Source organism: Leucoraja erinacea, chromosome 49, assembly GCF_028641065.1.
Source record: "Leucoraja erinacea ecotype New England chromosome 49, Leri_hhj_1, whole genome shotgun sequence".
NCBI lineage: Eukaryota > Metazoa > Chordata > Chondrichthyes > Rajiformes > Rajidae > Leucoraja > Leucoraja erinaceus.
Window position 1 is genome coordinate 864023 of NC_073425.1, and position 16908 is coordinate 880930.

At 49.9% G+C, this 16908-nt stretch overlaps 2 protein-coding genes across 2 annotated transcripts in view; both read right to left on the reverse strand.

Moving 5' to 3' along the window:
* Nucleotides 1-16908, reverse strand: part of LOC129715045 (RNA-binding protein 43-like) — a 260957-nt gene that overhangs the window by 182962 nt on the left and 61087 nt on the right. The gene's annotated exons all lie outside the window — the stretch shown is intronic.
* Nucleotides 1-16908, reverse strand: part of LOC129715042 (unconventional myosin-Id-like) — a 106970-nt gene that overhangs the window by 62732 nt on the left and 27330 nt on the right. Inside the window, 7 exon segments of the mRNA XM_055664875.1 lie at nt 977-1109; nt 3236-3310; nt 4747-4817; nt 6969-7139; nt 9937-10051; nt 12707-12852; nt 15204-15410. Of these exon segments, the coding sequence (XP_055520850.1) occupies nt 977-1109; nt 3236-3310; nt 4747-4817; nt 6969-7139; nt 9937-10051; nt 12707-12852; nt 15204-15410 (918 nt within the window).

A 16908-nucleotide genomic window follows, 5' to 3' on the forward strand; every position in this document is an offset into this window, starting at 1 on the left:
CTTGGTGAGACCACACCTGGAGTATTGCGTACAAGTTTTGGTCTCCTAATCTGAGGAAAGACATTCTTGCCATAGAGGTAGTACAGAGAAGGTTCACCAGACTGATTCCTGGGATGTCAGGACTGTCTTATGAAGAAAGACTGGATAGACTCGGCTTGTACTAGAATGTAGAAGATTGAGGGGGGATCTTATAGAAACTTACAAAAGTCTTAAGGGGTTGGACAGGCTAGATGCAGGAAGATTGTTTCCGATGTTGGGGAAATCCAGAACAAGGGGTCACAGTTTAAGGATAAGGGGGAAATCTTTTAGGACCGAGATGAGAAAAACATTTTTCACACAGAGAGTGGTGAATCTGTGGAATTCTCTGCCACAGAGGGTAGTTGAGTCCACAGTTCATTAGCTATATTTAAGAGGGAGTTAGATGTGGCCCTTGTGGCTAAAGGGATCAGGGGGTATGGACAGAAGGCAGGTACAGGATACTGAGTTGGATGATCAGCCATGATCATATTGAATGGCGGCCATTCAATATGAATCGAGTGACCGCCGATGATGATGAATATATATATATACACACACACTAATATAATTACATTTATATATATATATATATATATATGTATGTGTGTATATGTGTGTGTGTATGTGTGTGTGTGTATGTGTGTGTGTGTGTGTGTGTGTGTGTGTGTGTGTGTGTGTGTGTGTGTGTGTGTGTGTGTGTGTGTGTGTGTGTGATATATATTTATATAAATATATATACTGAACTTTCTTTTGTTTATCGTATTGTTTACAGTATACCATGTTTACATATTCTGTTGTGGTTCTGCACAAATTTCATTGTTCTATCTGGGAAGAAGGGTCTGGACCAGAAACGTCACCCATTCCTTCTCTCCAGAGATGCTGCCTGTCCCGCTGAATTACTGCAGCATTTGGTGTCTGTTATTGACAATACCGCACGCCTGACTCTTGACTCTGTTACCTTGCATTCCAAGTTAACCACCAGGGCAATCATGGAGCTTCTGAAGAGGGTGGCTGCTGTCAGGGGTCGTTTGGTGACCTCGGTGATACTCATTTCCCCCTCCGGCCACATGTCCTTCAGCACGGGGTTGACACTGCGGACAGGGAGAGAAAAATCATATTGGGGGAAAAACAAAGACACAGAGTGCAGGAGTAACTCAGCGGGTCAGGCAGCATCTGAGGGGAGCGTGGATAGGCGACGTTTCTGAGATGCTGGTGTTGTGGACAGCACATTCGTTTAATTCGCTCACCAAGGCATTGTACAAGGCATTGGTGAGACCAAATCTGGAGTATGGTGTACGATTTTGGTCGTCCAATTATAGGAAGGATGTCAACAAAATAGAGAGAGTACAGAGGAGATTTACTAGAATGTTGCCTGGGTTTCAACAACTAAGTTACAGAGAAAGGTTGAACAAGTTAGGTCTTTATTCTCTGGAGCGCAGAAGGTTAAGGGGGGACTTGATAGAGGTCTTTAAAATGATGAGAGGGATCGACAGAGTTGATGTGGACAAGCTTTTCCCTTTGAGAATAGCGAAGATTCAAACAAGAGGACATGACTTCAGAATTAAGGGACAGAAGTTTAGGGGTAACATGAGGGGGAACTTCTTTACTCAGAGAGTGGTAGCGGTGTGGAATGAGCTTCCAGTGGAAGTGGTGGAGGCAGGTTCGTTGGTATCATTTAAAAATAAATTGGATAGGCATATGGATGAGAAGGGAATGGAGGGTTATGGTATGAGTGCAGGCAGGTGGGACTAAGGGAAAAAAAGTTGTTCGGCACGGACTTGTAGGGCCGAGATGGCCTAGTTTCCGTGCTGTAATTGTTATATGGGTATATGGTTATAAGGCATTAAACCTTCTTCAGACTCATGGAGTTTACTTTAGTTTACAGATACAGTGCAGAAACAGGCTCTTCGGCCCACCGGGTCCGCGCCGCCCAGCGATCCCCGCACACTAACACTATCCTACACACAAGGGACAATTTTTACATTTGCACCAAGCCAATTAACCTACAAAGCTGCACGTCTTTGGAGTGTTGGGGAGAAAACCGAAGATCTCGGAGAAAACCCACGCAGGTCGCGGAGAGAAGGTACAAACTCCGTACAGACAGCACCCGTAGTCGGGATCGAACCCGTGCTGTGAGCCACCGTGCAGCTGGAAAAGAAAGGTGGCGCAGCGGTAGTGCTGCTGCCTCACAGCTCCGGAGACCCGGGTTCAATCCTGACTATGGGTGGTGTCTGTACGGAGTTTGTACGTTCTCCCCGCAAACCCGTGACCATAAACAGGGCTGTTCTGTAGTTTAGTTCAGTTTAGAGATACAGCGTGGAAACAGGCCCGTCAGATGGGTTATATATGGACATTGGCAGTTCCCTCCATTCCATCTTGCAAAAAGCAATAAGCCTGTACTCGCTGGAGTTTAGAAGGCCTCATTGAATCTTACCGAACAGTGAAAGGCCTGGATAGAGTGGATGTGGAGAGGATGTTTCCACTAGTGGGAGCGTCTAGGACCAGAGGTCACAGCCTCAGAATTAAAGGACGTTCCTTTTGGAAGGTGTTGAAGAGGAATTTCTTTAGTCAGAGGGTGGTGAATCTGTGGAATTCTTTGCCACAGACGGCTGTGGAGGCCAAGTCAGTGGATGTTTTTAAGGCAGAGATAGACTGATTCTTGATTAGTACGAGTGTCAGGGGTTATGGGGAGGAGGCAGGAGAATGGGGTTAGGAGGGAGAGATAGATCAGCCATGATTGAATGGCGGAGTAGACTTGATGAGCGATATGATTTAATTTTGCTCCAAGCCCTTATGAACATTTGCACAATTTGTCCAAGCCCACCAAGATGCCCATCTAAGCTGCTCCCATTTGCCCACATTTGTTTAGTTAGAAATAGAAATAGATAGATTCTTGTTAGTGTTTAAGAAGAAACTGCAGATGCTGGAAAATCGAAGTTAGACAAAAGTGCTGGAAAAACTCAGCGGGTGCAGCAGCATCTATGGAGCAAAGGAAAAATGTCCTTCGCTCCATAGATGCTGCTGCACCCGCTGAGTTTCTCCAGCACTTTTGTCTACCTTCGATTCTTGTTAGTACGGGTGTCAGATGTTATGGGGAGAAGGCAGGAGAATGGGGTTAGGAAGGAGGGATAGATCTGATCATGATTAAAAGGCAGAGTTGACCCGATGGGCTGAATGGCCTAATTCTGCAGGAACCCGAGGCAGATGTTGCACTGACCTGTTGTACATGAGGCGTTTGAAGTCCTGATATAGATTATCCTTGTTCTTGTCAATGAAACCATCCACAGCATACCTGAATCCAAGCACAAAACACAGCTTTAGATCAAACAACCACACCAAGGGGCGGCACAGTGGCGCAGCGGGTGGAGCTGCTGCCGTACAACGTTGGAGACCACGGGTACGATCCCGACTACGGGCGCTGTATGTACGGACTTTGTACGTTCTCCCCGTGACCTGTGTGGGCTTTCTCCGAGATCTTCGGTTTCATCCCACAATGTACATGTTTGGAGGTTAAGTGGCTTGGTAGAAATGTAAATAGTCCCCAATGTGTGTAGGGCAGCGTGCGGGGATCGCTGGCCGGCATGGGCTCGGTGGGCCGAAGGGCCCGTTTCCTCACTGCATCTCTAAACTATACTAAACTAAACGCCCTTCGGCCCATCAAGGCCACACTGAACATCGATCACCTATTTACACTAGACCTTAAACTTTAATGTGCTGGTTGTTTCACAGGTGTGGACTCGATGGGCCAAAGGGTCTGTTTCTGCGCTGTATCTCTAATCTAAACTAAAGTAACTCAGCGGGTCAGGCAGCATCTGTGGAGAACATGGATAGGTGACGTTTCACAGAGTGCTGGAGAAACTCAGCGGGTCAGGCAGCATCTGTGGAGAACATGGATAGGTGACGTTTCACAGAGTGCTGGAGTAACTCAGCGGGTCAGGCAGCATCTGTGGAGAACATGGATAGGTGACATTTCACAGAGAGCTGGAGTAATTCCTGGCCTTGAGGAACCATTAGACACATAGAAAATAGGTGCAGGAGTAGGCCATTCAGCCCTTAGAGCCAGCACCGCCATTCAACATGATCATGGCTGATCATCTAAAATCAGTACCCCGTTCCTGCTTTCTCCCCATATCCCTTGATTCAATTAGCTCTAAGAGCTAAATCTAACTAGCTCTCCCCGCCCACTCCCATGACATAAGTCTGAAGAAGGGTCTCGACCCAAAACGTCGCCAATTCCTTCTCTCCATAGATGCTGCCTCACCCGCTGAGCTACTCCAGCATTTTGTGTCGACCTCTCCCCAGAACTCACTCTTCACAATTAGACAATAGACAGTAGACAATAGGTGCAGGAGTAGGCCATTCGCCCCTTCGAGCTAGCACCGCCATTCAATGTGATCATGGCTGATCATCCCCAATCAGTACCCCGTTCCAGCCTCCTCCCCATATCCCCTGACTCCGCTATCTTTAAGTGCCCTATCTAGCTCTCTCTTGAAAGCATCCAGCTCCACCGCCCTCTGAGGCAGAGAATTCCACAGACTCTCAACTCTCTGTGAGAAAAAGTGTTTCCTCGTCTCCGTTCTAAATGGCTTACTCCTTATTCTTAAACTGTGGCCCCTGGTTCTGGACTCCCCCAACATCGGGAAGACGTTTCCTGCCTCTAGCGTGTCCAAACCCTTAACAATCTTATATGTTTCAATAAGGTCCTAAAAGATTAAATAGACAACCTACGTGACTTGTCCAGCGTAGTGCTTTATTCTGAAGTGTTTGTTGAACTCCATATCCTTTTCAGTTGGGGCGAGCTGTAGATTGAACATGCATATGCGTTAGTGGTTGAGGCCGACCCAGTGAAGCTGGAAAGTTGCTGATAGATGTGGACGTAGCCCAGACCATCACACGAACCAACCTCCCTTCCATTGCAGGCACACACACACACATACACACACACAAAATGCTGGAGTAACTCAGCGGGACAGGCAGCGTCTCTGGAGAGAAGGAATGGGTGACGTTTTGGGACGAGAACCTACTTCAGATTGAGAGGGTGGAGAGGGAGACACAGAGATAGAGAAGGGCAAGGTGTGAAAACGAGGGATCAAAGGGGACAATAGATCAAGGTAAATGTGGAATAGATCATTGTTAGCTAGGGGAAGGTGGCATAACGAAGTGTACAGAGGTAAAATGTAATCAGGTGGACAGTCAGACCGGTTGGAGACCCAGGATGGGGGCGGGACGGTGAGAGGGGTACTTGAAGTTAGAGAGACGCCACCCATTCCTTCTCTCCAGAGATGCTGCCTGTCCTGCTGAGTTACTCCAGCATATTTTGTATATCTTCAGTGTAAACCAGCGTCTGCAGTTTCTTCTCACACATCCCTTCTACTGCACCTGAGGAAGAGTTCCCACCTGAAACATCACCTACTGACCCACTGAGTTACTCCAGCACTTTGTGTCTATTTTTGGTATCAATCAGCACCTGCAGTTCCTTGCAAACCAACCTCCCTTCCATTGACTCCATCTACACCTCACGCTGCCTCGGCAAGGCCAGCAGCATCATCAAGGACCAGTCGCACCCCGGCCACTCCCCCTTCTCCCCTCTCCCATCGGGCAAGAGGTACAGAAGTGTGAAAACGCACACCTCCAGATTCAGGGACAGTTTCTTCCCAGCTGTTATCAGGCAACTGAACCGTCCTCTCACCAACTTGAGAGCGGTCCTGAACTACTATCTACCTCATTGGAGACCCTCGGACTATCTTTAATCGGACTTTACTGGACTTTACCTTGCACTAAACATCATTCCCTTTATCCTGTATCTGTACACTGTGGACGGCTCGATTGTGATCATCTGCACACTCTGCACTTCCTCACCCTTTCACCCAGAGAGTTGTGAATCTGTGGAATTCTCTGCCACAGAGGGCAGTGGAGGCCAATTCTCAGGGTACTTTCAAGAGAGAGCTAGATAGAGGTCTTAAAGATATGGGGATATAGAAACATAAAAACATAGAAATTAGGTGCAGGAGTAGGCCATTTGGCCCTTCGAGCCTGCACCGCCATTCAATATGATCATGGCTGATCATCCAACTCAGTATCGTTCCGTACCTGCCTTCTCGCCATACCCCCTGATCCCCTTAGCCACAAGGGCCACATCTAACTCCCTCTTAAATATAGCGCCAATGAACTGGCCTCAACTACCCTCTGTGGCAGAGAGTTCCAGAGATTCACCACCCTCTGTGTGAAAAAAGTTCTTCTCATCTCGGTTTTAAAGGATTTCCCCCTTATCCTTAAGCTGTGACCCCTTGTCCTGGACTACCCCAACATCGGGAACAATCTTCCTGCATCTAGCCTGTCCAACCCCTTAAGAATTTTGTAAGTTTCTATAAGATCCCCTCTCAATCTCCTAAATTCTAGAGAGTGTAAACCAAGTCTATCCAGTCTTTCTTCATAAGACAGTCCTGACATCCCAGGAATCAGTCTGGTGAATCTCTGTACTCCCTCTATGGCAATAATGTCAATTCCTCAGATTTGAGAGACCTAAACTGTACTTAAAGATATGGGGGTGTGGGGAGAAGGTGGGAACTGCTTCTGCCTCTGCTTGTTTACTGCACAACCGCCATCAGCTGGGCTATCCCGTGCAGGTCACACTCGCATGGGCACTGGTTGCAATAGGGTTATTTAGATTTTGTATGTGGGCCAGTTTGATGAGATGATCCATGTACAAGTTGTCGTGCTGTGACTTGAGTGGCAAGGTTGGTGCACACCTGGTGGTGACAGGAAGGAGGTTCCACTGTGATGTGACGGGGAAGTGATTGGGGATGATCAGCCATGATCACATTGAATGGCGGTGCTGGCTCGAAGGGCCGAATTGTCTATTGTCTATGGATTCCATGCTACCTCTGACCCTGCCGAACCTTCCTTCTGGTGTAGCACCATGCTTGCCCTGCAGGTGGCCCTGTCCCTACCTTCCTGCTGGTGTAGTGGGCATGCTTGCCCAGCTTGACATCCATGGTGTCCACCAGCATGGTATCGGTCACCTTGCCCACCGTCATACAAGCCTCGTCCAGGATGGAGATGATGCCCTTGTGTGGCTGCTCCACCAGGTCCACGATGATCTGGTTGTTGAAGTAGTCCACCTGCAAAAAGGGAGGCATTGGACTTCAGACCTTAGAGATACAGCGTGGAAACATTCGCTGGGACCGCTCCGACCAGTGATCGCCCGTTCTATCCTATACACACTAGCGACAATTTGTTAGTTTCGTTTTTTTTAAAATGAGAGATGCAGCACGGCAACGGGCCCTTCGGCCCACCGGCTGTGTGCTGAGCCCCCTCCTCTACTCCCTCTTCACCTATGACTGCACACCTGTACATGGTACTAACACCATCATCAAGTATGCAGATGATACAACGGTGATTGGCCTCATCAGCAACAACGATGAGCCGGCCTACAGGGAGGAGGTCCAGCACTTAGCAGCATGGTGCGCTGACAACAACCTGGCCCTTAACTTCAAGAAGACCAAGGAGCTCATTGTAGACTTCAGGAAGTCCAGAGGCGGCACGCACACCCCCATCCACATTAACGGGACGGAGGTGGAACGTGTTTCCAGCTTCAGGTTCCTGGGAGTCAACATCTCCGATGACCTCTCTTGGACCCACAATACCTCAACTCTGATCAAGAATGCTCACCAGCGTCTCTTCTTCCTGAGGAGACTGAAGAAGGTCCATCTGTCTCCTCAGATCCTGGTGAACTTCTACCGCTGCACCATCAAGAGCATCCTTACCAAATGCATCACAGTATGGTAAGGCAACTGCTCTGTCTCCGACCGGAAGGCCTTGCAGAGGGTGGTGAAAATTGCCCAACACATCACCGGTTCCTCGCTCCCCTCCATTGAGTCTGTCCAAAGCAAGCGCTGTCTGCGGAGGGCGCTCAGCATCACCAAGGACTGCTCTCACCCCAACCATGGACTGTTTACCCTCCTACCATCCGAGAGGCGCTACAGGTCTCTCCGTTGCCGAACCAGCAGGTCGAGGAACAGCTTCTTCCCGGCGGCTGTCACTGTACTCAACAACGTACCTCGGTGACTGCCAATCACCACCCCCCCCCCCCGGACACTTATTATTATTTATTCAAATAATTTGCTATGTCGCTCTTCCAGGGAGATGCTAAATGCATTTCGTTGTCTCTGCACTGTACACTGACAATGACAATTAAAATTGAATCTGAATCTGAATTTGAATCTGAATCTGACCGCGCCGCCCAGCATGTTAACACTATCATACACACACTAGGGACAATTTACATTTGTACCAAAGCCAATTAACCTACAAACATGCACATCTTTGGAGTGTGGGAGGAAACTGACGATCTCGGAGAAAACCCACGCAGGTCACGGGGAGAATGAATTGAATCCTTTATTTGTCATTCAGACCTTTCGGTCTGAACGAAATGTCGTTGCCTGCAGCCATACATGTAACAATAAACAACACACAATAAACACAAATTAACATCCACCACAGTGAGTTCACCAGGCACCTCCTCACTGTGATGGAGGCAAAAGTCTTAGAGTTACTGTCTCTTCCCTCCTCTTCTCCCTCTGGGCTGAGGCGATCCCCCACCGGGCGATGGTAAATCAGCAATGTACAAACTCCGTACAGACAGCACCAGTAGCCGGGATCAAACCCGGGTCTCTGGCGCTGTAAGGCAGCAATTCTACTGCTGTGCCGCCCACAAAAGAAACACAACGAAAAGGGTCTGCCCCACTTTCATGACCTAATTCACGACCTTTTTTACTCGTGGACATTTTTCATCATGCCGAAAAAATGCTCCGACCTACTTGATGCCATGAGTACCTACGACTACCATCACGACCTACCCACGACCTCGTGGCGACCATATTGCGAGCATGGGTCAAGGGCAAACTCGGCAGAGGTCGTGAATTAGGTCGTGAATGTGGGACAGGCCCTTCATTAAGACAAATCTAATGTTCCCACTTTTTTTTTCTTAATCAAAAAATATTGATTCAAATATTAAAATAATATATACAGTACAGTACAAAACAAAACACCATAATATACCGACAAAGGATAAACAACTGTGTTACACTCCTTGTCCAGGATACATTCCACCCCCCGTGGTCCCGGAAATCGCCCTTGGGCATCGCGTAGCCCCTCTCTAACACCACCCGGGCACAGACGTATCCCCGGAGAAGGGTGCAGGCAGTCAGCTCGGGCAGAGCCCTCTTCCACCTGGCACTGTGACTGGCGGATGGCCAGCTTGGCCAGGCCCAGGAGCAACCCAACCAGGACATCTTCAGCCCGACCCTCTCCCCTACGCACAGGGTGTCCGAAGATGAGGATGGTGGGTGAGAAGTGCAGCCAGAAGGAAAAGGAGCAGCCCCTTTAGGTATTGGAACAGTGGCTGCAGCCTCACACACTCCATGTACATGTGGTACACAGACTCTTCCAGCCCGCAACAGTGGCAGGCGGCTGGCGAGTCCGTGAACCGCGAGAGAAACCGGTTGCACGGGACTCCTTGGTGCAGTACCCTCCACCCCAGCTCCCCAATGTACAGGGGGCGGAATCCCTGCGTAGACTGGAATCCCTTCCTCTCGACCAGAAGGCAGCACCGACTGCCAATATAGGGCCTGTCTCACTTGCCGATTTTTTTCGGCGACTGCCGGCATCGTTGACTGACGTACCAGGTTACCGAAAAATTTGCGGCGAGCGTGATGCGGCGAGCGTGATGACGCATTCACGCGCGGTGTCGCAACATTTTTTTTGTCGCTGCAGGATTTTGAAATGTTCAAAATCTTTTGGCGACACCGATATGACGCCGGCAGTCGCCGAAAAAATCGCCAAGTGCGACACAGGCCCTTTACGTTCCCACTAGTGCATTCCGCACGTGAACCATGCTCGCAAGTAAGCGTTACTTACATGTTGCCACTCGATCCCCTCTCTCTGGTATTCCGCTTGCTCCTGCCTTAGTATCAGCTCAATGAACAGTTGCTGCAGTTTCTCGTTGCAATAATTGATACAGAATTGCTCGAAACTGCGTGGAAAGATCAGGACAAACCATTAGCATTTGTTTTGTCCTCTTGCTTTGCGAGTCAGAGAGTCAGACAGCACCACAGCATGGAAATAGCAACATAGAAACCTAGACAATTGGTGCTGCAGTAGGCCATTCAGCCCTTCCAGCCAGCACCGTCATTCAATATTTCTTTTGGGGAACTTCTTTACGCAGAGAGTGGTGGCGGTGTGGAATGAGCTCCCAGTGGAAGTGGTGGAGGCAGGTTCATTGGTATCATTTAAAAATAAATTGGATAGGCATATAGATGAGAAGGGAATGGAGGGTTATGGTACGAGTGCAGGCAGGTGGGACTAAGGGGAAAAAAATTTGTTCGGCCTGGACTTGTAGGGCCGAGATGGCCTGTTTCCGTGCTGTAATTGTTATATGGTTATATGGTTATATGGTTAATATGATCATCGCTGATCATCCAAAATCAGTACCCCGTTCCTGCTTTTTCCCCATATCCCTTGATTCTGTTAGCCCTAAGAGAGAGTTAGCCTTAACGCTCCCTTGAAAACATCCAGTGAATTGGCCTCCACTGCCTTCTGTGACAGAGAATTACACAGATTCACAACTCTCCGGGTGAAAAAGTTTCTCCTCATCTCAGTCCTAAATGGCCTACCCCTTATTCTTAAACTGTAACCCCCCTAGGTCTGGACTATCCCAACATCGGGAACATTGTTCCTGCATCCACCCTGTCCAGTCCCTTTTATATGTTTCTATGAGATCCCCTCTCATCCTTCTAGGCAACGGGCTCTGCGGAAAGGTTTACACTTCACTGTTCACTTCAGGCTTTAGAGACTCACAGACCCGATGGGCCGAATGGTCTGTTTCCCAGCTGTATCTCTACACTAAGCCTCCCCTCAGTCATCGACATTCCAGCTGAGGCTCCACAAGGCGCTGGTCAGACCGCGTTTGGAATATTGTGACCCGTTTTGGGTCCCGTATCCGAGGAAGGATGTGCTGGCTCTGGAGAAGGTCCAGAGGAGGTTTACGAGAATGATCTCAGGAATGAGTGGGTTAACAAATGATGAGCGTGTGACGGCACTGGGCCTGTACTCGCTGGAGTTTAGAAGGATGAGGGGGGTGGGGGGACCTCATTGAAACGCAGTCCTGAACTACTATCTACCTCTTTGGTGACCCTTGGACTATCCTTAACCGGACCTTGCACTAAACGTCATTCCCTTATCATATATCTATGAACTGTGAACAGCTCGATTGTAATCATGTATTGTCTTTCCGCTGACTGGTTAGCACGCAACAAAAGCTTTTCACTGTACCTCGGTACACGTGACAATAAACTAAACTGAACTGAAACTCCCCTGCAGTCTCTCCGAAGTCTCCACATCTGAGCAGATAATAGGTCATAAGTTCATCAGTGATAGGAACAGAGTTAGGCCATTCGGCCCATCAATTCTACTCCGCCATTCAATCATGGCTGATCTATCTCTCCCTCCTAAACCCATTCTCCTGCCTTCATCCCATAACCCCTGACACCCGTACTATCTAGTATGTGTAGGAAAGAACTGCAGATGCTGGTTTAAATCGAAGATAGACACAAAATGCTGGAGTAACTCAGCGGGACAGGCAGCATCTCTGGGGAAAATTGATGGGTGACGTTTCGGATCAGGACCGAAACGTCACCAATCCAGAGATACTCCAGAGATGCTGCCTGCCCCACTGAGTTATGCCAGCACTTTGTGTCAATCTATTGGATAGTTATCGCTTGGATTGTAATACAGGTGCACAACCTTTTATCCGAAAGCCTTGGGACCAGACACTTCTCGGATTTCGGAATTTTTTGGATGTCGGAATGGAATATTTTTAGCGTAGTTTAGGTAGGTAGCGCGGGCGGCTTGTAACGTCTGGAGCGGCTGCCTCCTCCCCAGAGACCGGGGAATCATTGTAAATCATTGCATAAATGTTAGTCAGTTAGTTTGGAGGGCTTTTATGTGGTGAAGGGAGGGGGGGGTGAAGGGGGAAACTTTAATTCTTAGTCCCCTACCTGGTCGGAGAGACGGGGAGCGGGCAATGCCTTTCCGGGTCGCCGTGCCGTAAGCTCCGGAGCGCTGTGGCCGCCGACTCCCAACATCGCGGAGCTGGGGCTGCGGGCGTCCGGCCACGGGCGGCACTGGATTTGGGCGCCGCAGAGCCAGGGATCGAGTATTAAAGTTCTCTGGAGAATTAAAGTTTCCCCCTTCACCCCCACCACCACATAAAAGCCCTCCAAACTAACTGACTAACATGTAAGCAATGATTTACAGATGTTTAAGTGTGTGTCGGGGAGGAGGCAGCCGCTACAGTAGTACAGACCTGGGTTGACCGTGGGTCGATTTCTGGTCAAGTTTGGCGCCAAACGCTAGATTTGGTGTGCAGACGACATCCTGGAAAAATGTCCGGGTTTCGGAGCTTTTCGGTTTCCAGAATTTCGGATAAAAGGTTGTGCACCTGTACTAACATCTGTCTGAGCTGAGTCTTATTGGGAAGGTAGACTCAAAATGCTGGAGTAACTCAGCGAGACAGGCAGCTTCTCTGGGGAAGATGGAACGGGTGACGTTTCGGGTCGAGGCCCTTGGTCAGACTTTATCTGAACCTGTCTGTCTCGGCCTTGACGGTCGCTGGAAGATCACTCCTCACCTGTTGCTGTCGAAGATCTCAAAGCCGTAGATGTCCAGCACTCCAATCACGGTATTCTTGCCATGGACCCGGGGGTCATATCCCTTCACTGCTATGACCGTGTTGATGCGTTCCACAATCCAGCAAAACAGACGCTCGTAAATTGCCTGAGGGTCATAAGGTCATAATATCATAGGAGCAGGATTAGGCCATTCGGCCCATCGTTTACAAACAGTTGGACAGGTACATGGATAGGACATTGTTTGGAGGGATATGGACCAAGTGGGAGTAGGGTAGCTGTGACATTGTAGGCTAGTGCGGGCGAGTTGGGCTGAAGGGCCTGTTTCCACGCTATATCGTATCACTCCATGACTCTAAGTCAACTCCGCCATTCAATCGTGCCTGACATATCTCTCCCGACTAACACCATTCCCGTGCCGTCTTCCCCATAACCCCTGACACCCGTAATAATCAAGAATCTATCTATCTCTGCCTTAAAAATATCCACTGACAAGGCCTCCACTGCCGTCTGTGGCAACGAGTTCCCACAGATTCACCACCCTCTGACTGAAGAAATTCCTCCTCATCACCTGCCCAAAAGAACGTCCTTTAATTCTGAGGCTTTGACCTCTGCTCCGAGACTCTCCCACAAGTGGAAACATCCTCTCCACATCCACTCTATCCAGGCCTTTCACTATTCGGTAAGTTTTAATGAGGTTCCCCGCTCATCCTTCTAAACTCCAGTGAGTACTGGCCCTGTGAGTACAGGCCCAGTGAGTACAGGCCTAGTGCCGTGACACAACAGGTGGACCGAACGAGTGTTCAGCGAAATGGTGGCCGAGTCCACACCTGTGAACAATGAAGGACTACAGGTACAAGACTGGATTGGAGAACAGGGATTCTAGATATGAGAGGTTTCCCCCTCTAAAATTGGACAATGTTGAATGGGACAATAGACAATAGACAATAGACATTAGGCGCAGGAGTAGGCCATTCGGCCCTTCGAGCCAGCACCGCCATTCAATGTGATCATGGCTGATCATCCACAATCAGTACCCCGTTCCTGCCTTCTCCCCATATCCCCTGACTCCGCTATTTTTAAAAGCCCTATCTAGCTCTCTCTTGAAAGCATCCAGAGAACCTGCCTCCACCGCCCTCTGTGGCAGAGAATTCCACAGACTCACCACTCTCTGTGTGAAAAAGTGTTTCCTCGTCGCCGTTCTAAATGGCTTACTCCTTATTCTTAAACTGTGGCCCCTGGTTCTGGACTCCTCCAACATCAGGAACATGTTTCCTGCCTCTAGCGTGTTGAAGCCCTTAATGTTTCAATGAGATCCCCTCTCATCCTTCTAAATTCCAGAGTGTACAAGCCCAACTGCTCCATTCTTTCAACATATGACAGTCCCGCCATCCTGGGAATGAACTTCGTGAACCATCACTGCACTCCCTCAATAGTGTTCATACTGTTAGGTTATAGGTTACCCAAGTGGAACATGAGGTAGTTTCTTTAGTTTAGTTTAAAGATACAGCACGGGCCCACCGAGTTCTCACCGACCAACGATCCCTAAACACTAACACAATCCTACACACACTAGAGACAACCTTTACATTTATAACAAACCAATTAACCTACAAACCTCTATATGAGTTTAGAAGGATGAGGGGGAGACCTCATTGAAATTTACCGAATAGTGGAAGGCCTGGATAGAGTGGATGTGGAGAGGATGTTTCCACTGGTGGGAGAGTCTAGGACCACAGGTCATAGCCTCAAAATTAAAGGACGTTCCTTTCGGAAGATGAAGACGAATTTCTTCAGTCAGAGGGTGGTGAATCTGTGGGAACTCATTGCCACAGACGGCAGTGGAGGCCAAGTCAGTGGATATTTTTAAGGCAGAGATAGACAGATTCTTGATGAGTACGGGTGTCAGGGGTTATGGGGAGAAGGCAGGAGAATGGGGTTAGGTAGAGATAGATCTGCCATGATTGAATGGCGGAGTAGACTTGATGGGCCGAATGGCCTAATTCTGTTCTACTCACTGACGTAGAGAAGAGCAGAATATATCTTTGGAGTGCAGGAGGAAACCGGAGCACCCGGGTAAACTGGGAGAACGTACAAACTCCGTACAGACAGCACCCGTAGTCGGGATCGAACCCCGGGCCTCTGGCGCTGTGAGGCAGCAGGCAACGTGCCGTCCCTCCAGTTTGCGCGCGGCCTCCCTCCGGCAGTGGAGGGGGCCCGGGACAGGAAGGTCGGTGCGGGGAATGGGAAGGGGAGCTGTAATGGTCGGGTACGTCGGTCTACCTTAGCGAAGGCATCACGCCCGTACAGCGCCTCCTGGTGCAGTGTGGGCCCCGATACGGCTCGAACCCCGGGCCTCTGGCGCTGTGAGGCAGCAGGCAACGTGCCGTCCCTCCAGTTTGCGCGCGGCCTCCCTCCGGCAGTGGAGGGGGCCCGGGACAGGAAGGTCGGTGCGGGGAATGGGAAGGGGAGCTGTAATGGTCGGGTACGTCGGTCTACCTTGGCGAAGGCGTCACGCCCGTACAGCGCCTCCTGGTGCGTGTGGGCCTTCTCGATCACGTCGCCGCCGCCCGTGGCCACAGTGCGGTGGAGGAGGGTCTTCCTCACCGTGTCCGTCTCCGTCATGGTGACTGCCGCTATCTGGGACAGCAGCTGGCCGTTACTGACCAGGGCCGTGTCACCCTCCGTCTCAAAGGTCAGGTTCCCCTGCAAAGGTCAAAGGCAACCAGAGGTCAACGAAGCCAAGGTCGACAGGTAGCTGGAGTAACTCAGTTTAGTTTATTGTCACGTGTACCGAGGTACAGTGAAAAGCTTTTGTTGCGTGCTAAGCAGTCAGCGGAAAGACAACACATGATTACAATCGAGCCGTCCACAATGTACACATACATGATAAGGGAATAACGTTTAGTGCAAGGTAAAGCCAGTAACGTCCAGTCAAGGATAGTCCGAGGGTCACCAAAGAGGTAGATAGTAGTTCAGGACCGCTCTCTGGTTGTGGTAGGGCAAGACAAGACAAGATACAAGACAAGAGACATTTATTTCTCACATGTACCAATTGGTACAGTGGAATGTGGGATCACCGTACAGCCATATGAATAATACAGAGCACAGAACACGATAGTCTTTAACACAGACATCTCCACACAGCGGGATCAAAGTTTCCCACTGTGAGGGAAGGTACCAAAGTTCAGTCCTCCTCCTCTGTTGTCCTGTTGTTCACCCGTGGTCGGGGCCTCCCAATCACTCCGCTGTCGCCGCTGCACCCGATGCTAAGGGCCTCACGCCGGGATGATAGAACTCCGACGTCGGGACAGGAGAACAACCTCAGCGGCTTGGACATCCGAATCGGCCACTTCCTACCAGGGTCCGCGGCTCCCGACGTCCACAGGCCGCGCTGGGCGGAGATTTCACGCTGGCGGCCCTCGGCAAAAGATCCCAGGACTCCGCGATGTTGAAGTCAGCACCGCCCGTGCTGGAAGCGCTGCAAACCGCAGCTCCACGATGTTGAAGCAGCAGGCCCTGCTTCAAACGGCGATCCCCGGTAAGGCATCGCCTGCTCCGCGGTGAATCCAGTGCTGCACCGCTGCTGAATCTTTGGTCCAGTCCCCGGCAGGAAAGGCCACGCCAATCTAGTTGGTAGGCCGCGAGAGGGAGGGGGGGAGCAAGGACGCGACTCGGGGAATGGTCACATCCTCGCCAGGAGTTTCCCACTTACCCTACCCCCCTCCCCCACATAGAAATACTAAAGAAACCTCCAAAACGTACTTTTAAAACTAACTAAAAATAAAAAAAGATAGAAAAACAGACAGACTGCAGGCAGAGGCTGCCATTAATGCTGCGCCCTTAATGGCATGATTCAGTTGCCTGATAACAGCTTGGAAGACCCTGTCCCTGAATCTGGAGGTGTGCGCTTTGCTTGATGGGAGAAGGGGGCCAGGTAGACAGGCAGGGGGAACCATATAACCATATAACAATTACAGCACGGCCAGGGTGACAGGCAGCATAATCTCCCCTCTATGAGGATTCCCTTCCCAGTGAATCCAGGTGACTTTTAAATGGGTCGAGACCTCTTCTTCAGACTGAGAGTCAAAGATACAAGGAGGGGGGGGGGGGGGGGGGGGGGAAAGAAAGGGAAACGAGAGACCCTTCTTCAGACTGACGGGACGGTGATGGGGAGAAGAAAGGAAACGAGAGATACAGACGG